The sequence below is a fragment of the Polyodon spathula genome, chromosome 22 (genome assembly GCF_017654505.1).
Source record: "Polyodon spathula isolate WHYD16114869_AA chromosome 22, ASM1765450v1, whole genome shotgun sequence".
Lineage (NCBI taxonomy): Eukaryota > Metazoa > Chordata > Actinopteri > Acipenseriformes > Polyodontidae > Polyodon > Polyodon spathula.
In genome coordinates this window covers 19,441,878-19,466,144 of record NC_054555.1, presented here as the reverse complement: position 1 = coordinate 19,466,144, position 24,267 = coordinate 19,441,878, and the positions used below count along the sequence as shown (strand labels likewise).

The window sequence follows — 24,267 nt, the reverse complement described above, 5'->3', positions numbered from 1 at the left end:
CAGTTTAATCATCCCTGACTACATTTCACATTATAGACTGCTCAGGGTCTTTCAGCCAATCAGAGTGCATGTTTAACCTACGGTATTCCATGTCACATTCCATGAAAGTGCTGCTTTCAATTTTTCTGTGCTGTATTCTCCATATCAGCACAGATGACATTCTCTACTTTAAAAAATCATACAATGAAAAAGACAGTGGTTAGAAATAAAGCAGGAATCTGTCTCTAATCATGCCTATATATAGGAAAAAACATTAATACATGGTCTCTGCTAAATCCATACATTATTATTATTATTATTATTATATTATTATTATTATTATTATTATTATTATTATTATTAATCAAGAAGGGAAGTGAAGTTTGGAAAGATTAAGCTCCCTGATGTTACTTTATTTCTGAATTCACCTCACATGCTGTAATATTAACTACTGTAGCATTAACTACCATCTCCTTTGATATTTTATGTATTGACCACTGAGTTGGTAAATCTACACAAAAAACGGTTACTCTGTAGATTTACTGATTTTACACAGGAACCATAACATATACAGTGCCTTGCAAAAGTATTCAGACCCCTGACCAATTCTCTCATATTACCAAATTACAAATGGTACATTGAAATTTCACACTGGTTGATATTTTATTTTTAAACACTGAAACTCAGAATCAATTATTGTAAGGTGACATCGGTTTTATGTTGGGAAATATTTTTAAGAAAAATAAAAAACTGAAATATCTTGCTTGCATAAGTATTCAACCCTTGTGCTGTGGAAGCTCCCAGTTTGCACCGATGAAAGAAACTGCCCTAATGAGGACACATTTACCTCACCATTGGCCTCCACCTGTGAACCATTAAAGTTGCTGTCACATTTAGTGGATAAAAACCCCACTGTTGAAGGATCACTGGTAAGGCTGTGAATCTGAAGGAAAATGAAGACCAAACAGCATTCTACAGAAGTTAGAGATAAAGTAATACAAATGCACAGATTAGGGAAATGGTACAAAATAATATCCAAGTGTTTGGATATCCCAGTGAGCACAGTTGGATCAATAATCAGTTAGTGGAAGCTGCATCACACCACCCAGGCACTGCCAAGAAAAGGCCGTCCCTCAAAACTCAGCGCTCAAACAAGGAGACTTGTGAGAGAAGCCACAGAGAGGCCAACAATCACTTTGAAGGAGCTACAGAGTTCAGTGGCTGGGAATGGAGTAATGGTGCACCAGCCAACCATATCAACAGCTCTGCATAACACTGGCCTGTATGGGAGGGTGGCAAGAAAGAAGCCGTTACTCAAAAAGTACCATCTGAAAGCACATCTGGAGTTTGCCAGAAAGCATGAGAGTGACCCAGCTGCGATGCAGGAAAAGTTTTTGTTGTCAGATGAGACCAAGAAAGAGCTTTTTGGCCAAAACTCGAAGCGCTATGTGTGGCACAAACTTAACACTGCCCATGCCTCAAGACGCACCATCCCTACGGTGAAGTATGGTGGTGGCAGCATCATGCTGTGGGGATGCTTCTCATCAGCAGGGACTGGGCATCTTGTTACAGTAGAAGGAAGAATGGATGGAGCAAAATACAGGAAAATACTGCAAGAGAATCTGCTTCAGTCCGCTAAAAAACTGAAGCTTAGGAGGAAATTCACCTTTCAGCAGGACAATGATCCCAAGCACAAGGCCAAAGCAACATTGGAGTGGCTCAAGAACAAAAAGGTGAATGTCCTACAGTGGCCCAGTCAAAGTCCTGATCTCAATCCCATTGAGAATCTGTGGCACTATTTGAAAATTGCGGTCCACCAGCGTCGTCCAACCTGGAGCAAATCTGCCAAGAAGAATGGGCCAAAATCACTCCGACACTGTGTGCAAAGCTGGTACATATTTACCCCAAAAGACTTAAAGCTGTTATTGCAGCGAAAGGTGGCTCTACCAAATGTTAATGTGTGGGGGTTGAATACTTATGCAAGCAAGGTATTTCAGTTTTTTATTTTTCTTAAAAATATTTCCCAACATAAAACCAATGTCACCTTAAAATAATTGATTTTGAGTTTAAGTGTTTTAAAATAAAATATCGAACCGAATGAAATTTCAATGTACCATTTGTAATTCAGTAATATGAGAGAATTGGTCAGGAGTCTGAATACTTTTGCAAGGCACTGTATATGTATACACACACATACATACATACATACAGTGGTTTGCAGAAGTATTCATCCCCTACCAATAATGTCACATTTTGTTGAATTACAAATAGTCTATGCACAGTTATTCAAACAAACTTTTTTTACGCAAAGCTGTAGTGGTTAAACTGAACACTGTCATATGAGGAGGTGGTTATATGTCAGCAAAACTTGCAAAGAAAATGTACAAAATTAAATGTACTGGTTGCATAAGTATTCAGTCCCTTAAGTCAGTATTTGGTAGAAGCACCTTTTGTAGCAATTACTGCTATGAGTCTTTTTGGATACAGTAGCTCTCAAAAGTATTCACCCCCTTGGACTTTTCCACATTTTATTGTGTTACAACATGGAATCAAAATGGATTTCATTAGGAGTTTTTGCCACTGATCAACACAAAAAAAATCCACAATGTAAAATCTAAATAAAATTTAAAAATTGTTCTAAATTAATTACAAATATAAAACAGAAAATAACTGATTGCATAAGTATTCATCCCTTTTGCTATGACACCTAAATAAATGGCTTCTTTCTTGCCACTCATCCATACAGGCCAACTTTGTGTAAGGACCGGCTTATTGTTGATGTGTGAACACTGACTCCCATCTCAGACACAGAACTTTGCAGATCTCTCAAGGTCATTGTTGGCTTCAGAGTGACATCCCAAACCAGTTTCCTGCTTGCCCGGCTGCTCAGTTTGGGAGGGCGACCTGGTCTGGGTAGTGTCTGGGTAGTATGATGCGTCTTCCACTTCTTACTTACTTACTTCACTGTGCTGAGAGGGATAATCAGCACCTTTGAAATGTTCTTCTACCTTTCTCCTGCTCTGTGCCTCTACCACTTTATCCCTGACTTATTTTGAAAGTTCCATGGTCTTCATCGTTGCTTTGTTGTATCACTATGTGAGTTGCAGCTTGAAAGTCTTTATATACCTGTGGGAAATAATCTACAAGTTAAACCACTTTGAGTACACCCAGGCTGAAACCATTTCCTCCACCCCCCTGAGTTAATACTATACAGTTACAGTATAACTTTTACAGAGTCTTTTGGAATAGGTCTCTACCAACTTTACACACCTAGATTTGGCAATATTTGACCATTCTTCTTTACAAAACTGTTAAAGCTCTGTGAAGTTCCTTGGGGGGCGTTGATGGACAGCAATCTTCAAGTAATGCCGCACATTTTTGATTGGATTTAGGTCTGAGCTCTGACTGGGCAACTCAAGGAAATTTACCTTTTTGTTCCTTAACCACTCCAGTGTAGATTTGGCTGTGTGCTTTGGGTCACTGTCATGCTGAAAGGTGAACTTCCGTCCCAGTTTCAGCTTTCTTGCAGAGGGCAGCAGGTTTTCCTCAAGGATTTTTCTGTACTTTGCTCCATTCATTTTCCCTTCTATCCTGACAAGTGCCCCAGTCCCTACCGATGAGAAACATCCCCATAACATGATACTGCCACCACCATGCTTCACAGTAGGGATGGTGTTCTTTGGTTGATGAGCTGTGTTGCGTTTGCGTCAAACATAATGCTTTGCACTTATGCCAAAAAGTTCCATTTTAGTTTCGTCAGACCACAAAACTTTTTGCCACATGGCTATAGAATCACCTGAGTGTTTTTTTTTTGCATACTTCAAATAGTATTCAAAGTGGTCTTTCTTGAGTGAAATACAGGCCAGATTTGTGGAGTGTATGGGATATTGTTGTCACATGCACACTTTGACCAGTCTTGGCCATAAAAGTTTCTTTCAAAGTTGCCATTGATGTCTTGTTAGCCTCTCTGATCAGTCTCCTTCTTGCTCGGTCATCCAGTTTGGAGGGACGGCCTGATCTAGGCAGGGTCTGGTGGTGCTATGCACCTTCCACTTCTTAATAATCGTCTTGTCCATGCTCCAAGGGATATTCAAGGCCTTTGATATTTTTTTATACCCATCCCCTGATCTGTGCCTTTCAACAACTTTGCCCTGGAGTTCTTGGTGCTCATGGTTGAGTCTTTGCTTTGAAATGCATTACCCAGTAGTAGGGATGAAACCATAGTAAATTTCCACGATACGAATAGTTGAGAGCCCACTCTTTCAAGATACACGATTAGCTGTTATTTTTCAATTACTTTTTTAACTGAATAAAAAGAAAAAAAAAAATAACAAATTATGTCTTTTTTTTCACTGTGGAATATGGTCTACAACACAAGGAACCTACATACTTTAAAAAAGAGCAAGATTCTAGCAAGAATGAAAAAAATTACTAGCACACACAGGTGGAAGAAAAATAATCTTAAAGAAATGGTCTTTATATTACCATCTAATAGTTGCAAAACATGATACCTTTATTTAAGTCTGTCAAAATGGGACTGCAAGCTTTTTTTCCTCCTGTTTTATTTCCACATTTTTTTTTTATTTAAATGTACTTAGAAACAGTACATAATTACAAAATATGAAGCATTTGTATTTCTTTCAATATATTTATAGTACTTGCTTTACACACATACTGCTAACTATTCTGAATTATTTTTTAAAATAGTCTGCAAAATAATTAAATTATTTTATACTAAACTAACCTGTAAGTATGGAATAAAACAGTATGGGCATGATGTTCTTTATGCATATTCCTTTTTTGTCGGTATTTCATTTATAATTTAAGAAAACACATTTCAATACCGTTATCAGCTTTGCCCGAGGTAGCCTGTTTTTCTGGTGGCATAACAACATAAAACGTGTACATTTTAATGAATATACTGAAATTATATACTGATAATTGAGGGTGGACCAGAAGCCAGTATAAGGAGGGCACCGCACTCGTTCTAATAAATATCAATGATTGTACCATACGTTTTCAGTGCATTCCTCTTCACGTGAAATTATCATTTTAATATGATTGCAGTTTAGTAAAAGCTTGTGCACAGCAACTGAATGCGTTAGGTAATTACGCCTTGGTAGCTTCAAGAGAAAAAAAAGAAACAATACAAAGCACAGCACTCGCAACAAGCCTAGCAAGTTTAACATACTACAGGAGTGGTACTAAAATATATATTCCAAACAGATTACAGTACTTTGGAATGTAAGCTACATAAACTAGACACGAGTTTACAAAAAACTTTGAATTGGATACCAGCTAATAGGTGATAATTACCAGAATTGCGTTTAACACCACTGATCATTTATTTATTTATTTTTAACGTTATTGAAAATTGTTAAACATTCATTATATAACAGTTTATTCGCTGGTGGGATGGGCCCAGCAAATCAGATGCTAGTTAACACGAGCAGGAAAACAAGCGCACAGCAACTGTTTGTCTGGTAGAAATACCAACAAGGTAGGGTGTTCATAGCAGCAGCCGTAGTACACACCGATGATTACCCTTATTTTGGAGAGAACAGCGTCTGTTCTGGTTCCAGCCACGTGTATGTGACTATCGTTTTCTACGATTATGGAATAATTAAAAAATGTCAACGATATGATTATCACGAATATTCGTAATCACGATATATCGTACTATCGAAAAATTGTTTCATCCCTACCCAGCAGAGGGAACCTACAGGAACTGCTGAATTTATCCTGAAATCATGTGAATCACTACAATTTAACATAGGTGAGGACCACTTAACTTGGTGTGTGATTTTGAAGGCGATTGGTTACACCTGAGCTAATTTAGGATTGCTGTTACGAGGGGGGGGGGACACTTATCCAACCAAGCTATTTCAGTTTTTATTTTTAATTAATTTTCTACAGATTTCTAGAATATATTTTTTCACTTGGAAGTTGTGGGGTAGAATTTGTAGATCAATGAAAACAAAAAAACTATTTTTATGAATTTTAATTCCTATAAGGAAAAAAAGGTTAAAATTTTGAAAGGGGGTGTAGATTCTATAGGCACTAATATATATATATATATATATATATATATATATATATATATATATATATATATATATATATATAGCTGAGTTTTGTATATTAATAATAAAGCAGTTTATAATAGTTTGAAGACTGCATGCCTCTCTGGATTATATGGACACTCTTAGTGCTTTAAGGGACCTCGGTCTTCAACCTCTGTCCATTCACTTCTACTCATACCAATATTCTGTCATTTTATAACCCTACATCTGTGTACAATGCTGTGCCTCCCTCTTTGAATCAGTGCTGGCCACACAGTTCCATATCATATTGGGTGCGTGAAAAACCTGTCTGTCTAAACATCATTGAATCTGTTGGGTCAACCAAACCTAAATCAGAACCGTTGGTATTGGCACGCAAGCTCCATGGACTGATTAGATTATCTACTTGCGTTGCACTCACTCAGCAGATTTAGTGATGTTTAGACAGTGGTATTCATGTACCTGATATCGTACTGAAATAATAGGTCATCCAGAACTATTAAACACATTGAATTTAGAAATACTAAAGGAAATCTCTGAACTTTATCAAGTTAGGTCTTAAGATCCAACATGACTAGGTACCAATTCCATCCCCTCACCACTCTCTGTGAAGATGTATCTCCTTCAGCAACATGACTAGGTACCAATTCCATCCCCTCACCACTCTCTGTGTGAAGATGTGTCTCCTTCAGCAACATGACTAGGTAACCCATTCCATCCCCTCACCACTCTCTGTGTGAAGATGTGTCTCCTTCAGCAACATGACTAGGTAACTCATTTCATCCCCTCACCACTCTCTGTGTGAAGACGTGTCTCCTTCAGCAACATGACTAGGTAACTCATTTCATCCCCTCACCACTCTCTGTGTGAAGACGTGTCTCCTTCAGCAACATGACTAGGTAACCCATTCCATCCCCTAACCACTCTCTGTATGAAGAAGTGTCTTGTTCACACTGTCCTAAGCTTATTCCCACATGAGGTCATGCGCCTTCCCTCCCCCCACACCCAAACACACTCTTTCTCCCAACATCCTGCTTACTATTCCTCTGTTCCCACAGTTGAAAAACAGTGACATATTTAATGTTAAAATGAATCAATCGCTAATAAAAAAGAAACCACGTGTCATTTTAAAAAAGTATTGTTTAAGGGCATCTTAACCCTTAGCGGTCCATTTATTCAGAGCTTGTCAGGCACATCAGGTCCAATTTATTTTCACACGCGCTGTTTATTTTACAAGCAGTTTAAAATATATATTTTTTCAGAGTAACACTGGTTTAAAAGGCACTGAATCACAAAAGGACACTCAGTGCTGTATCTCCAGCCAAACCTTTTTCACTGTATTTTTTACATACCTCTTTTAGACGTGCACACTGATAAACCCTCTCCTGATCACTCGATTTATCACCAAACTCCTCAATAATGCGATCCAAGTCATTATTTTATTACAATAACATCTCAGAAAGCTCTGCAAATTTGTAGTATTCTGTTCGTGATATTCTTTGAGCGCTGGAGGCAGAAGTATCTATCTGGGTTATCTCTGTGGTGCATAGGGCTATCAGATACGCCCTTTTATTCAGCTTCATTTGGCTCACTCAGCCATTCAAAGGTTTTCTCTGTTTTTTTCCGGAGAGAAAATGATTAAAGACCTGTGCTTTACGTCTTTTTGATGATGAAGGGCAGGGTCCGAAATCAGACTGGAAAGGGAAAATTGTAGTGTTGGATCGGGTCTGTCTTAGGACCGCAAAGCGCTAAACCATGTGTGAATAGAATATATAATAAATAACAAGCCAGTATGTTGATAAATATATAGTAGGGTAAGTGAAACCCAGGAGCTGTGTTTTAAATGCTACATGCTTTGGTAAAGCTATAACTCAAGTTTGCACCACTGCACAGAACTCCCATTGTTTAGGTATTGAAATGAGCAGGGCCTGAACAAATACTTTAGTTCTTCATTAAGCTATAGGTGAGGGGCCTGATAGCTCAAACCCAGCTGCTGATTAAAATATACACTTAATCAAGATTAGTTCTAAAACCCTGGACTGGGTGCAACATTACTGCAGGTTTCTAACCTGCAGTCAGATGACAAATAGGGTTAATCTTAGCAACTCATTCTTGTTTGAAATAAAAAGGGAAAAGCAGTTCAAAATTAAATGCCCAGCATACACACTATTTCTTATACATACTTCTCCAGGACTCACTAACCTCTCTCTACAAGCTCTCTTACCTCCAGGGCAGCTGAAGGCTTCTTTTTAAGTTCCTCACATTTTCGGAATTTGCAAATCTGGTGGCCTGTTTTACGATTCCGACAACTGCTGCACTGCTCGCAATTTATCCGCCTGCGACAGGGAGGGCACATCCCACATCTTTTCCTTTTCTTTTTCCCAGAATTAATGGCAGATGCCAATTCATTCTGCATGGGATACTCTGCCAAGCTTGCCATGTGCAGTGCACTGTCTGCCAAAAACACCCCGGCAGGGGTCATGATGAAAAGGCCGGGGTTGAAAGGAAAGCCCCCTATGTAGGGGAAGTCGGCAGGGCTGTTCATGGCTTCTGTGGCCGTGACAGCCTCGATGTCACTGATCCCAGGTGCCTGGTCACTCGGGAGAAGCATGTGTTCTGCCCCGGCCCGTTTCAGCAACTCAGCTGCCTGGGAGAAGTGTAACCCATTCTGTCCTTCTGTGATTTCGGATGCCCTTTCCAATTTGTTCAACACTTGCGCAATGTTTTTTTGTGTTGTGGAGGTAGTGCTGCTTTTCTCCACATTGCTTCCTTTGTGTAATTGTCCATTTAAAGAGCTAGCACTGCCGACGGTGGAGTACTGTGACAAAGCACGAGACTTCTTCAGACTTTTACTCAGAGGCTCGCTGATGATGCCGCTCTTGTTTCTCCTCTCTGTGACAGTGGGCTGAGCGTCGTCAATGTTATCCAGGGCATCGGGTTTGCTGGTTCCTTCCTGATGGCCGCTAGACATGTTATTACACACAGGACGAGGAATCCAGCTAGCAGGTAAAACAATGGCTCCACAAGTCAGTCTTTTATCCCAACAACCTTGGACTGCCGTTCAGATTGCTGACATAATCGGCGTCCTTTATGCAACAGCTGAAAGAAAACGAAAGAGAAAAAACAAACAAAATCTCCTTAATGTTTCTGTTTGGAAAAAGCATATCATTGCAAGAGTGTTTCAGGAAACTTAGCAACAAGCTGAGGATCATTATACTGTTACAGCAGACAGTCCAGCTATTTGTCATACGGCGTGTCAGTAAGTGAATGGAGCTCTAAAGAAAATGTGACCGTGACTAAAATTTGGCACCTAATATTCAAATCAGCATCTGATAAGGAATAACATCTTGCTCTGGAATGCACCAGATGGCAGTGTGCTGATTCTTTTGTTGCGCTTGCTAAACTGCAGATTGCACGGGTGTCAAGCTCCCAGTTTAATAAATTTTAAAGAAATTAGTGAATTGTATGCAATAGTTCTTTTTAAATAACAACTTTACTCACAGTCACCACAGATTCTACTTAAATGTATTATGTGAAAATTCTAATACCATGTTACCTTTTCACTTCTGTTTTGTAATTACTGTCAACTGAAAAACAATGAAGAATGAAGACTCTCTAAAACAGTTCTTCAAGTTTGTGAAGAAGACCCTTTGATTTGTGCTGATAACACTTTTAGTAAAGGTACGTAAACAATACCAACAGGAATAATCACGCATGTATTTTTATTTGACAATGTTATTTATATTTCAACTTTAATAAACAGAGGCATTAAAAAGTATTCCTGCGAGTCTGTCAATTGTGTTATGAATGATTCAGACAGCCCCCCCAGTTTTATACATTCTAGTTCTGTATGTCTCTTCTTCAATAGAGATTAAGTGTTGTTTTTCTGTTTTTTAGGTTAGTTTGTGGTTCTTCGCTGGGAATTGCCTTGATAACACTGGAACCTTCTTTGTATAAGACTCATACAGAAGACATAAATTGGGATTGATGTGTCTGAAATGTTCACCATTGTTGTTGATAAGAAATTCTTAACGTTACCATTATGGAAACACCTTTCAGTGTTAACATTAACCTTCTGGCTCACTTGATCCTAGTTTGGTAACATTAGTTTGACATTCCTTTGGCAAAACAAACCCTTAAGAAGTGTGTCCCCTTGGGTCCTGCAGATCTCAGCAGTGTTGAATCGAAACAGTGCAATGCCAGACACTCTGTCCTCCAGTATGAAAACCAGAATCTCTTTACACTCAAGTCATTTCTTTGTGTAACAGTATTCAAACTGCTAGGGAGGACCCTGTCCTGAGCCAGCTTCATTACTGTTTGCCAAGTTCACAAAATGACAGCCTCATGTCAAGTTAACATGGGACACTGATGTCATATTGCCATTCCCTTTAACTAATCATCAAGCAAGGCAGGACCTGTTTGTGCGTAGTCTGACATGCTTTAAGTTTTGGTAACAAAACAATGACTTGGGATCTCACTAAAACACACATCATGAAACCCTGGAGCTCAGCACACATTCTGAACTAGAATAATGTAGAGCACAGCTCAGTAAACAAGGGTCTGCACACATTCTGAACCAGAATACTGCAGAACACAGCTCAGTAAACAAGGGTCTGCACACATTCTGAACTAGAATAATGTAGAGCACAGCTCAGTAAACAAGGGTCTGCACACATTCTGAACTAGAATACTGCAGAGCACAGCTCAGTAAACAAGGGTCTGCACACATTCTGAACTAGAATACTGCAGAGCACAGCTCAGTAAACAAGGGTCTGCACACATTCTGAACTAGAATACTGCAGAGCACAGCTCAGTAAACAAGGGTCTGCACACATTCTGAACTACAATACTGTAGAGCACAGCTCAGTAAACAAGGGTCTGCACACATTCTGAACTAGAATACTGCAGAGCACAGCTCAGTAAACAATGGTCTGCACACATTCTGAACTAGAATACTGCAGAGCACAACTCAGTAAACAAGGATATGCACACATTCTGATCTACAATACTGCAGAGCACAGCTCAGTAAACAAGGGTCTGCACACATTCTGATCTACAATACTGCAGAGCACAGCTCAGTAAACAAGGGTCTGCACACATTCTGAACTACAATACTGTAGAGCACAGCTCAGTAAAGAAGGCTTCTTCCTCAGTATTCCTTTAGAACCAGAGGTTTTAGGTTTTAGGTTCTACAAAGATGCATTCTTAGTGGTTATTGATTTACAGACTTAACTTGTTTGTCCACAAGAAAACTAAATTAACCATGATATTTTTTAATGTCAAAAATGTATTCATTTATCAATTGGCAAGTAACTTCAAATAAATGGTTTTCCTTACTTTTTTACGATGTTTACTATCACCTGAGTGGGTCTTATTGCAATTTTTTAATTTACTTTTTTTTTTTTTTCACCTGAGTTTAACATCAAAAAACACTAAATATTGAAAATAGTAAATTCGTGATGGGTTCTTACAGAGTCAAATATAGTACCTGTACAATTTACACACAACTCAGCCACAAATTAACAAATTAAACAAATTTGTGAATTATCAAATTGTGAAAAATCACACTTTCCTAAAAATCTCCACACACAGTTCAGGAGCTGCTCTTCAATTTCCTTTTGTTTTGCTGGCAATGAAGTGCTTACTAATATAAAGACACTATGGCTGACCTAGCCTACACTACACATGTCTATGACAGGCAACTCAGGTTAAAGCACCTAGAATTGCTGAAAGTGATTGCAATAAAGCACTCAGAACAAAAAGCGACAAAGGAACAGTAAAATTTAAATTAAGTGCATTTTGAAGCTACTCTACTCTTTAAATCAGAGAGCACGCTTCTTGTATTCCACAGCCTAGTCTCTATCATGCTTTATTCACAATACCAGTATGGTTGTCGTACTAAGTCCCTCAATGAAACTCCCTTCAACTTTAAAGCTAATTAAAAACAGTGTACGCACATGCAGAGGAAAGGGTTTTCATAACCACGTTTTGTACAGGTTAAAAATATTTCTATAAAAAATGAGTTTATCAAAACGGCAGCAGTGTGGTTTAGGGCTGGAACTCTGCATCAATGCATCGAATCGTTGGAATAACCATCCATGGATAAAATAACCAACAATGGATAAAATAACCCTTGATGGTTGAAAAAAAATGCATTATTAGGACTGGCAATATATACGTCTACACACTTATTCCTTGTCTTTCCTTTGATTCCTTTAAATAATAATAATAATAAAAAAACCTCCCCACCCACACTATGTGCACATATGTTTTCAGAGCAAAGGTGACAAAAATTAAACAAAAAAAAAACTTAGGAGAAGAGGCTAGAGATGCATTTCAGAATCAGATTTTGCTAGTTAAATTGTTGATTTAATTTAATTTTAAATAATGCCGTCAAACGTTTCAATTTTTTTATTTATTTTTTACAAAATAACAAAATGGAAAGGTAAAATGCGCTGTTTGTGGAGTTTTATTAAGCTTCTGTGCCAATACCACTAACCTGCGGCAATACCATCAGACCTGTTAGCATAGTAGAGAAATATGTGTTTAAAAATCTGACTGAATATTGCTCCAGGCTATGAAATGTCCTGTTGAAAGACAATCTCCAAATTCACTACTCTGGACCACGAACGTGCAAAAGAAAAGCTTTGACAGGATTTAAGTCAGGACTGTAATTCAATGTCCATCACTATCGATGTATGAACAAGCATGACACAAGAAGCGTTTTAACAGTCACCTGTCATTAAATTAAGCAAAACTCGGAACGAGTCAAATGTATTGCGACACGAAAATTACACGAGACACACAGCTGTGAATTTAGCAGAAGCGATCAGTCGATAAACACAGAGTTTGAAGTGGCTACAAAGGTAATAGCTTGTGTTTATGACAATGCAGCCAACGTGTGCAGAGCAATGTCTTTGCTTTCTGCAAGTGAGCATGCTGTGCTTTTTGGTAGCGTGGCAAGTGTAAGCTGTGCACAGCACAATATAAATCTCTGCATTCAGAAAAGCTTGGAGGATGTACGACAAGTCCATACATTAGTGGCAGCAGCAAGGAGACTGGTTGCAAAAGAGTGAGTTGGCAGCAAGTGCTTTAACAGGAAACAAACAAATGCTGAACACAGAAAAGGCACCACTCAAATTAATACAGGGTGTACAAAAAATGTGGAACAAAGTTTATTATATGTTTGAACGCCTTCTTGAATTGATTTGGGAGAAAAATAACCAGACATGCTTTCCCAACCTAGCAGCCTTGGCAAAGAGCATGTTAAGTATCAACATCGGCCCCGTGTGAGCATGTGTTCAGCAAAGCAGGGATTCTTCTTTGAAACTGGAATGTGGGTGCAATAATATTTCTTAGTATACACAGGAAATAAGCTCTGGAGAGAGCACCGATTTTGCTACGCTGGACTTGTAAAGAGTTATTCTTATGTTCCCTGTTGGAGTTTTTTTTTCTCTTCTCTAATCCAGTTGCTGTCAAGACATCTTAAGGTAAGACAGTAATATTTGTAAAGTTTTATTAACTTTTTGTGGGGGAACCTCGCCGACAGTGTGACTAGACATAATTAGAAAGTGTAGTTTTAAGTTCAGCTGGAGAAACATTTACTTTTCGTGATTAGATTTGATGAAAATACACCACCCACTTGATATATCGCGGGTGTTGGAGTCCAAAATAAATCCGCTCTATATCGAGGGCCGCGATATAGCGAGACCCATAGAAAAGCAAGTAGGCTAACAAATAAATTACTGTACATCCACTCCCTTGTTTTATCGAGGGAGTCAGGGTCCAGTATAAATCCTCTACACAACCTGTTTTTCCTTATTTTTCATATAAAAAGCAGCATACAGTTTTAAATCGTACAGCAGAGGGTAAATGCTTCTCATCAACTTCAGTCTCCAATTAATTTCATGAGTCTTCCTCTCCTTTCTCAATTGCACAAACCTGCTGCACTGAAATAATCCATTCCCAACAACAATATAGGAAGCTTGTTGCTAGGGAGCTGTCGTCACTGCATTGTGGCTTTTGCTAGTGCATTGCTGCCACACGTGAACACCTCGTTGGCTTAAATAAAAACCGCTTCAGCAAGTAGATATTTAATTAGCTTTGTGTTATTGTACAATATGTGTACATGAGAACAGTACGATAGTAATGCTTTGTTTTTAATTGTTTTGTATATTTTTGTTTGTGATGTGCAGTACGAAATAAAATGAACAGTAATTGTAAGTGCCTATGTATATTGCAGCTAAGGCATATGCAGTTAGACAGTAAAAATGAGGAGCCAGCTCCAGGTCCAATCCGAATCCTCAGTATAGTGAGGGGCGACAATGAGGGGTGGGTGTATATATATTTATTATTTACATGTTTCTTTTGCGTTCTGAAAAAATGATGCATCGATAGTAAAAAAAAAAAAAAAAAAAAAAAAAAACACTATCGTTCCTGCCCTAGTGTGGTTAGGAGTGTGTAAGGAAAGTCTGGTGAAGACAGTTACCTTGTTCACCATGTAGAGTGTGACAGAGTGAATGGACACAGTCAGCCCACAAGGGCCCCATTGTTTGTATGTAGACTCTAAACAGTAACATTAGAACCCTGGCACTAACAGATAGCCCTTTAAAACAAGCATGGTACAATATATCTATAGGGTGTGTACAGTATGTGTTATATCTGCTAAAGGCAACTATCTCTTTCAATATTCCCCACACACTGTACATAGATGTTCCTAGAGCCATATATACAGTCATACAACAAACGTAGTTTCCAGAACTGGACAGCGAAAGTGCATCCTGTGGTGATGAAACTTCTGCTCAATGTACAGATACTGGTTTACACTTTGGTGCTATTATCTAATATTGATTCTACAATTATGTATAACTGCAGTCATAAGTATGGAATATTATTGCTTTGCTTTCCAGTTTAACAACAGCGATGAAGCCACTAGCACAGGATGCAAACACACAGGCTGTGAAAGTGAAGCTGCCTGAGCTTTATCAATACACTGCAGCACACAAGCAAGCAGCCTGTTACTGTCACCTCTGATATCGCTGGTTACTATCTTTAATATTTTAAACTGAAAGCCTCCTATTCCCAAAGCCTTAACTCCGGAGTTATTTAAAGAAGGTTTTTTTTTTTTTTTATGAATACAATCAGGTTTGAAATTCCTGAAACTGTTCTGTGCTATTGGTGGTTTCTTCAGTAAAGGCCTGTTTCATAAATATCAAACTTAATTTTATTCTTAAACAACTGATGAGTGAAAGCTGTGTGAATATAGCCCAGAGGTCTTCCTGAGCACTGAATATGTAAACCACTCTCTGAGAAACTGTAGCCGATTGTGTTGTCTTTTTAATGTACGTATAAGTGTAATCACTCCCTCATAAGACACAAAGCAGCAGTAGAAATGTGTACCACTACAGTTACAGTCCTGCATTTTCAGTTTGTAGAAGGGGTATGAAATTATTTCCACTCTGGCAAAGCCCTCCTCTGACCATCACCCATTGGCCACACGTTGTAAGAGATTTCTCATAAGCTCAGGACCTTGCGTTTCTGATTGGGTTGCTGTTTGGCTAAAGTAAACGTGCAAGCGCTACACATTACTGTAACACTTTGAAATTAAATCTCTGTAAACTTGAGAAATTCTAATGGGATACAAAGCTGTTGTTGTTTTTTAAAACATGTCTAAGGCATTTATAACATATAATATGCTACAGCATAGCCACGCGGATACAGCACAATTGCTCTTCTCTATGTGTTTTCATTATTGAGGTTCTCACTGTTAAAAGGTAGGGATACCTTGCAGGGCATAATAAATAAATAATTAAAGCCGCAGTATCTAGAGACTGGACGACTGACATTCATGGGAGGTAAAGCTTCGAAACTCAGGACTGACAAGTTTCACCACTCTAGCTTTTAATCAAAATTTTAGTCTGATTTTTCTCACCTAAATATCGAAAACGGTCTGCACTGTCCTTATACAGTAGATCAATAGCAGACTAATGAGAAGGCCACACAGTGTACTGTAAAAATTATATTCCTGGATCAGTCCTTAGAAATTCTGGCATGTGATTTGTTAAAATCTGATCACATGACCAAAAATAGATCCAACTATTGCCCCTGTGACACTGCTAATACGGTCAAACTCGCTCAAATTTACGACATCCTGCTGAACGTCCTTCCTCTCGACACACAACACAGCAGAACGGCGGACAAAAGAAAATGAATTACAAAATATACGACAAAACAAAGATGATGCAAACACTAAAATCACCATAAAAACTTTGCTTGTAGTGTTTTCTGACTTCCTAAAACAAATTCAACTTGATGATGTAAATAAATACAACATTTACAAACTCAACGGACTCCTCCAAGAATTCTATGCCAGTGAGAAAGTCATGACGGGCAGTTCTATTACCAAAAGAAAACGTGAATAAGTCTGAGCTATGGACTTCAAAAACATGACTTTCAGGAGTGATTCATAAAACAAATATGGGCTAGACCTCAGATCATTGTGGGAAATTAAAGGTTCCCCAGCAAGAACTATAGTTCCCTGCAGGAGGCAATGCTTTTAGCCTGTGGCTTCAGACACTACAGTCCCCTGTTGGTAACTACAGTTCTTTTCTCGGAGGCCATACTTTCCCACTATCCGCCTCCTTCCCACTCTGTATTTACTATATGTAGTGTGTATATGTATTTTTATTACTTTACTTTAGTAATACAGGTTCCATTTTAAGGATGGATACTTATAACCACAGTAACTGTTATAACTACAAATGCAATTATGAAAGTAAAAAAATCCTAACATTCCCAAGGACACCAATTTTTGTTTGTTTTGCTATTTTGTACTTTAAGCCACCACAATTACTATTTAATTCTAAACTTGCAGTATTTCACATTTATAAAAACTATTAACCACCATTGCTTAGCAAAATAAAATACATACCATATCTTTTTAGTTTAACCAACAAATTATATAATATATATATTATATTATATTTATATATATATATATATATATATATATATTATATATATATATATATATATATATATATATATATATATATTATATTTCGAAAACTTGATCAAAAAAAAAGTATAAGTAATTGACAATGTTTTACGTCACATACTTTACTGTAAATACTTGAAAATGAAAACACATGTTACAATATACAAAACAAAACATAAGGAGTATCAAAGCAATGTTCAAGAAAATTGAAAATTGTCTCTAAATCTCAGATTCCTCAAAATAGCCACACTTTGCCTTAGTAACAGCTTCACAAACAAGAGGCATTCGGTTAACAAGTTTCAGCAGGAAATCACCCGACATGTCTTCCCAGCTCTTCTGCAGCAATTCCCAGAGGTGTAGGGCACTCGTGGGTAGCCCAGGCAAGTCTCTTCCTCTTATTCTGCACTCTTAACAATGGTTTCTTTACAGCAATTCTTCCAGTTAGGCCACCTTCACGCAATCGCCTCTGAACAGTTGATGTTGAAACATCTGTACTTCTAGTAGCATTTAGCTGAGCTTGTATTTCTGGGGCAGTTAATCACTGGTTTCGCAGACTTGTGACTCGAACTTGTTCTCTGATTCTGAGGTCACCCTTGGCCTCCCTGACCTTGTTCGGTCCTCATGAGTGCCAGTTCCTTCAAATCGTTTGATGGTCTTGGCCACAGCAGTTACAGACACTTGCAAAGTTCTTGTGATTTGTCTTAAAGATTGACCTTCATTTCTTAAAGTAATTAAAGACTGTCCTTTTTCTTTGCTTAACTGAGCGTATTTTGCCATTTTCTGCTCCCTTACATTCAGGAATAACAAACTTGTGCCTATGCTACCTATATTTATAGTAATCATGGACCCTCACCTGTTAACAGTAATTGGTGACAAAAGGTTAATTAGGTAACATGCTAGTTAACTCAGAGAACATCTAACAAAGACACTTTTATACTTAGGCCAGTGTTCTAACACCGTGTTATACACATTTCAGACTTTTAACTGACTTGGGCTTCAGACTGAAATCCCCTTGCTTTGGGTGACTATTTCATTGAAATTGACAAGATTTACATTTTCATTTAAAAATGTAATTTTTTAATGCAGTTCACGTATGATTATCAGCTTATATAAGTACACGTATAATATAATGAAATATTAAGTGTTTATAGACAAGTTTATACAGTTAAAATCATAGATAATCATGAAAAACCTGGTTTCAAGCAGGTCTACTCAAACTTTTGACTGGTACTGTGTGTGTGTGTATATATATATATATATATATATATATATATATATATATATATATATATATATATATATATATAATATATATATATATATATATATATATATGCTAATATAATGTTAAATTGACGACTGCAAATTTATATTTATAACGTTAACAAGTTCATTGAAAACTATATGTAGCTATCCTCCTGGAAATTATTCAGCGAGATACAGTGCGTTAGTTGGGGTTCAGGCGCATGGTATCTGATTTCTAATCAATTCAGCAAATGTTAGACAGTTTGCATACCAACATAATTATAACACCGCGACAAACCGAGAAACTACACCGGGATATAACTTGCGCAAAACTAGCTGAGCGAGAAGGGTAAGCTTGGCTCCTGCCCCCACCCCATGTGTTCCGGTGTGAATTAGCGAATTATTACTAAATGTGTTCTAAACCCAAACGTACTTTGATCGACAGTGTCTTTGCAGTTACAAGGTAAGAAGAAAAATGTAACACAAAATATTAATAATTATTTTATTTTTTTCTCTCTCTCATCTTCTGCCGGGGGAACAAAAGCAACTGAGAACCATAGCACGAGCCGTGAAGAGCAGTAGTTCCTCGTCATCTCGTGGGAGGTTTACTAGTCGAGAATGATATTCATTAGTTTAGCAATGCAGACTACACACACGTTAGCTTCTTAAGAATATGAAAACATGCCGGTGGATAACAAACGCGCTAAGAATAACAAAACCGTTCAAATAACAACTTCATAATCCTGCTTATCGATCACAAAGAAAAAATAAATAAAAATCGTCTTGTCACTTGTGTCCAATGGTCAGACCTGCTTCTGTTCTAACCACGTCAATAACAACAACCTCCACCATCGCCAGATTGCGGCAATAATATTAAAGATTGGCACATTCCTGTCTGCAATCAATCCCTGAGCTAGACTGCATGCATGTATACAGGGTGCTTTAATGCGGATACAGCATCAGCAGGTAAAATAACCACAGCGCAAAAAGAAGTGAAACATACACAAGACATCGCCTTATGCACTGCAACGCCTGTATTGGCAAACTGCTTTATAAACGTTTAAAATCGAGTCATCATCATTATTAGTATTAAATACAAATTTATATTTGCACTACAGCAGGCACGTGCCAAAGAAGAGTAAGTTTGCAGCAGCGCGTGATATTAATGTAAAACTTACTCTCTCACTGAATATTAATAATAAAAGGTGGTCAACTTACTGTATTGATATTCAAATATACAAAGAGGAAAAAAATCTGAACATGATAGCTTTTCATTAAACCGAAATGACGCGTTTTGTACAAAACAGGATTTCCTACACAAAGGTGCACACTGTTCCCAATTTATGAAAGTAAAAATCTCTTTTGTCTAGATTCAGTGGTCTGAAACCGTGCCTGCAGCGCCTTAACACAATATCTGCAGTAGCGCGGTTTTTGGGGGTTAAGAAAAAACATTAAACCGACTTCCCTGAAAACTTGATCGTTAGGAAGATGATATCCCAACTTTCAGACTTCAGCAAACTGTGATTCCCCCTCTGTATCTGCATATTTGCAAACACAGGCCTTTCTTTCGCACCTACCAAAGCAATCCAGCCGAAGGGGAGGGATCTGCCAGTCCAGCCAGCTTCACACAGCTGCAGCCTCGGAGATTGATGTCAAAAAGAAAGGGAAAAAACACATTCTCACCCACCAGAAATATTGAAACTCTCGCCCAAAATAAAAGCGCGCACATCGGAATGATAAATGAATGTAAAACGCACTTCTTGTAGGCAAACGAGTGGGCTCCAACCTTCCGAGTCCAGCAACCCTACCTCTACATCCCAGCTAGCTCGGGAAGTACATGCAAACACATTTCAGAGATTTCTGGAGCTTCTCATAAAAACCGAACTGGACTTTCCACCGAAGTGAAAAACACACAAACGCACAGCTTGACAACGGGTTCTTTGTAGTAACGTGTTGTTTACCGTTTCTGTGTACGTGTGGATGAAAACAGGCGCCCTTTTATTCATGTGTAACACTGTTAAATGTAGCTCTGACTATTTCACTGGTGTCTACATTTGGAGCTGCAGCATCGTTCTCAATAACTTACGGTATGATTTATTTTCAAGAGATCTGCAGGTTGACTAGCTTGTCATGCCTCCTTAAGAACAAGTTTTGTGTTAACACATTACTGTACTGGATATGAAAAAAAAAAAAAACACATGTGCCTTTGAAATAATGTAAACAAACTAATGCTGGATAATGTGTTTGTGTGAGCAAGCATGTAAACCATTCATCTATCAAAGAGTACAGCCACAAGAAAATATGGAGGCCGAAAGTATAAGCAATGCCGACCTCCGTGAAATACAATCCATAATTAATAACTCTTATTTGCATATTTGAGTAACTGTATAAAGTTACAGCTAAAGTAAACCAATTATGTTTATTAGGTTAAATAAACATATTGTATTTTAAATAACCACTGTACATAAACAATGAGAAATGCCTGATTTAAGGACAACTCCGACTATTAAACAAACTATTTAAAACAAACGGTATATTCATTCCCTAATTAAACAACGGTTAATTATAACAAAAACATATTTTCTTTGTTATGTAAATGGGGAGTTTAAGATTGCATGGCAAGGCCTGTTAGGGTAATAAAACCTCAGCGAATAACCTCTACTCACCAGCTCACTGTTTCTTTACAGGATATATACGTTAGTGGCAGAATACAAAGGATAAGGTAAACCACATCTATCGAGTGCGGATTGCTGCGCCCCGCTCAGCTCTAACACCGCACACAAATCCTTGCGAGTTAGTAATGCTAGTTTGCTGTTTATGCATTTCGGCATCAGAATTAGTCGTTTCTGTAGTCATATTATTATGTCGCTACATATTATAATATTGTTTTATTGTTAATAAGTGTGACAGCTTCTTACAATTAAATGTGCAACATTTTGAATATATATATTTTAATGCTATGCAACTGCTTTATACTATTTTGTTATTGAGCATCATTTTATGTTATTTAACTGCGTGTGTATGTATTACCTGCTATATTGTTCGCTTTGAAGGGATGATTTTGATATCTCCAGAAAGAAATCGTGTGTTAAAGACGTATTAATCCATCATCTAATTAAAGGAATCGATGCAGATAAGCCTCGTTATTACGAATTGCTTGAACTGTAACGTGAGGAATTTGTTTTATTTTCACCCAGGATGCTAGACGCAGACGCTGGTCAGTCGTGCTTTGAATGTGTATAGTACAGTGCTGGACAGGTCTATCAGGCTCCCCTCTCACTCGTCTCGAAGTCCAGTCCACCTCTTGCCGCTGCCCTTGTCTGCTGGCAGGCTGCCAGCTGAAGTGTGTGGAAATGACACCGCCAGGGCGGCAGAGATTTTCCTTCATTTCTCTCCTTCCCGATCGCAGACAGCTGACATTGGCTGGAAAGTGGAGCAGCTCGTCAGGGACAATCAATGTGAATCGATCGTGCTGCACAGACTGGGGCTTCGAGCTGGAAAAATAACTCACTGCTAGCTAGCACCCCACCAGCCAGGCAGGCTGCAGAATCACACACACACACACACACACACACACACACACACACACACACACACACACTAATCTCTCCAAACACTGGCTCTGGCTGCAATAACGCACATTATTGCTCAGCTATTACTTGTTACTGTATTTACTACCCTCAGTGTCTTATGAAAAAAAGTCACTTTATGTATGTTTTTATTATTTTTTATGATTGTTTTATTATTGTAAACATTATTTACTAGAGTTAATATACTATTTTCTATTCATGTTAAATTGTGTATAATGCTTACAAATTCCAATTGCAAACTTAATTGCCTTTACATCACATTTAGATATGACGTACTGTACACAAAGAGTATCTTGGAACAGTAGTTTGTGTGGGGTGTGCTGTATCAGTCGGGTGAGCAGCAGTAACCTCCAAGGCACACCATGTCATTATTACTGCTAGGAAGTGTCGTGATTTGATATGGCCACGCAATCCGACCATTAGGCAAGCATTGTGAGCGCTCAGTCAGGCCACTGTAATGGTGGTACAGAAACACTTAGTGATTCAAATGTTTAACAATTCACTCGAATGCACATTTTTTTCTAAACACATTTTACTGTCTATATAGGTTTACTTATAGTGCACTTGTGTATTTGTGGGCCAACTACTAAACACTGAAATGTGTTTAGAATCTGCTGAATACCTTTAAACGTGGTTTTACAGTGCAGGCAACCTATGATAGGGTTATTTTGTCTAGTCTTTGATACAGCAAGTGAGATGTCTCAAGCATTTCTTTTGCTTCCATTTAAATGCCCGCTAATTCAACAGCAATCGCCCACAGTGCAAAGTTAATCGATTAACGACGTACATTATAGTCGCTGATGTTACTTCAACGGTACGATGCAGTGTATCGTTCAGTGAGGTATTGCAAAGGCGTTTTTTTTTTTTGTTTTTTTTTTCCCATGTCAGAGAATCTGGGAGGTTGGGGGAGATGGGAGATAATGACCCTGGTGCACTACACAGTTCCAACCCCTTAACACACAGTGACTCAGACACACCCCGGGGGGTTAAACAAACGCTTGTGTGAATAGTTAATCCAAGCCTGGCGTCTACCCTTCACAAAATGTCGACATTTAAATATAATAAAGAAGAGGTACAGGTGATGGCAATGTTGCTTTCATTTAAATATAATAAAGAAGAGGTACAGGTGATGGCAATGTTGCTTTCATTTAAATATAATAAAGAAGAGGAACAGGTGATGGCAATGTTGCTTTCATTTTTCGAAATGGCATATTCAGATTGTAGTTACCTGAAAACATATTGTATTGGTGGTGCAGCGCGTTCGTAGTTGTGGCTGCGAGAATTATTATAAGACACTCCACACCCGTTTATGAAACTTGACAACGTGTCGTTCCAGGCAAGCCTTAACCCTGGAATGAAAAGAAAAATGAACGTGGCTGAGAAACTGTTACTGACAGTCTGCCCAAGAAATGATATTCAGAGCGTATAGATATGATATTCCTTATGAAATAATAATAATAATAATAATAATAATAATAATAATAATAATAATAATAATGCTGGCCAACATCTGTTACAGCTATCCTGTCTTGTCTACTGAGTGGGTGTTTAAACTGCCACGGCAGATCAGGAACCGTGTAGCTCTGCAGATCATTGACCAGTCATATCGATCCAAGTGTATTCACCATATTGCTTAATGCATTGTCATACTGGACCTCCATTTTTAATGGGTCGATATCCACATTCGGGCGTTGGGCGTTGTTATGTGTAATAGCTGTTTTACTATGTATTAAACTGAGTCAACACATTTTATGACCAGCATAGTTCTTGGCCGCGGCTAATAAACAAGAACGCAGCCAGGAAGATAAGCGCACAATGGTCGTTTCACTCCCTCTCGCTGCTTGAACAGGGTTGACACGCATTGCTCGTTAATCCCTCAGAGGAAAGACTGTCTCTTTTGTACTGGCACCGCGCCTGGTTTCACCGTATCTTGCATTATCCAGACTGCATTCTCCCTCTCTCCCTTCTCTCCTAAAACATGGTCACTCTGTAGACCGTGTTTTCAAGAGAAGTCACCAAACCTCCCGGAAAAGATGGAAGAAGGTGCCGCGTGCATTTCTATCCTTGCCAGCATTTTGAAACCCTAACACAGAACATGCAAATGAGCAGCCGGCATCGGTGTCACGCGGTGGGTGTCCGTTACCTTACTGTGCCAATTTGGTATGGTTCTGTTTAGTTGGCACTACTAAATAGAACAAGGACAGCAATGGAATTTTGACATGCAACGGCTCCAATTAGTTTTAAACGGGCGGGCTGTTTTGTTTGGGATATATCTGCTATATCTGGTAACACATATGAAAACAAATGCTAATGTTTCTCAGCGTCTGAGCACAGACGCACCTCTCCCTTATTTAAAACGCCAGCATATTTTTCACAGTGGCTGCTGGTATTTTTT

The 24,267-nt window shown here is 38.3% G+C and overlaps 1 protein-coding gene across 5 annotated transcripts in view; it reads right to left on the bottom strand.

The window, feature by feature from the left end:
- The window catches only part of LOC121297376 (CXXC-type zinc finger protein 5-like), a 32,865-nt gene extending 11,381 nt beyond the window's left edge, over positions 1–21,484 (bottom strand). Inside the window, exons 1-2 of one of the 5 annotated variants that reach the window (XM_041223666.1) lie at positions 21,313–21,484; positions 8,266–9,140 (exon numbers count right to left, since the gene is read on the bottom strand). In XM_041223666.1, the coding sequence (XP_041079600.1) occupies positions 8,266–9,012 (747 nt within the window). In that variant the 5' untranslated portion in view covers positions 9,013–9,140; positions 21,313–21,484. Of the gene's footprint in view, positions 1–8,265; positions 9,141–19,500; positions 19,762–19,859; positions 20,129–21,312 lie in introns of those variants that run through there. The other 4 variants (XM_041223668.1, XM_041223663.1, XM_041223664.1 and 1 more) reach the window with 4 other exon arrangements.
- Between the last annotated feature and the right edge of the window lie 2,783 nt (positions 21,485–24,267).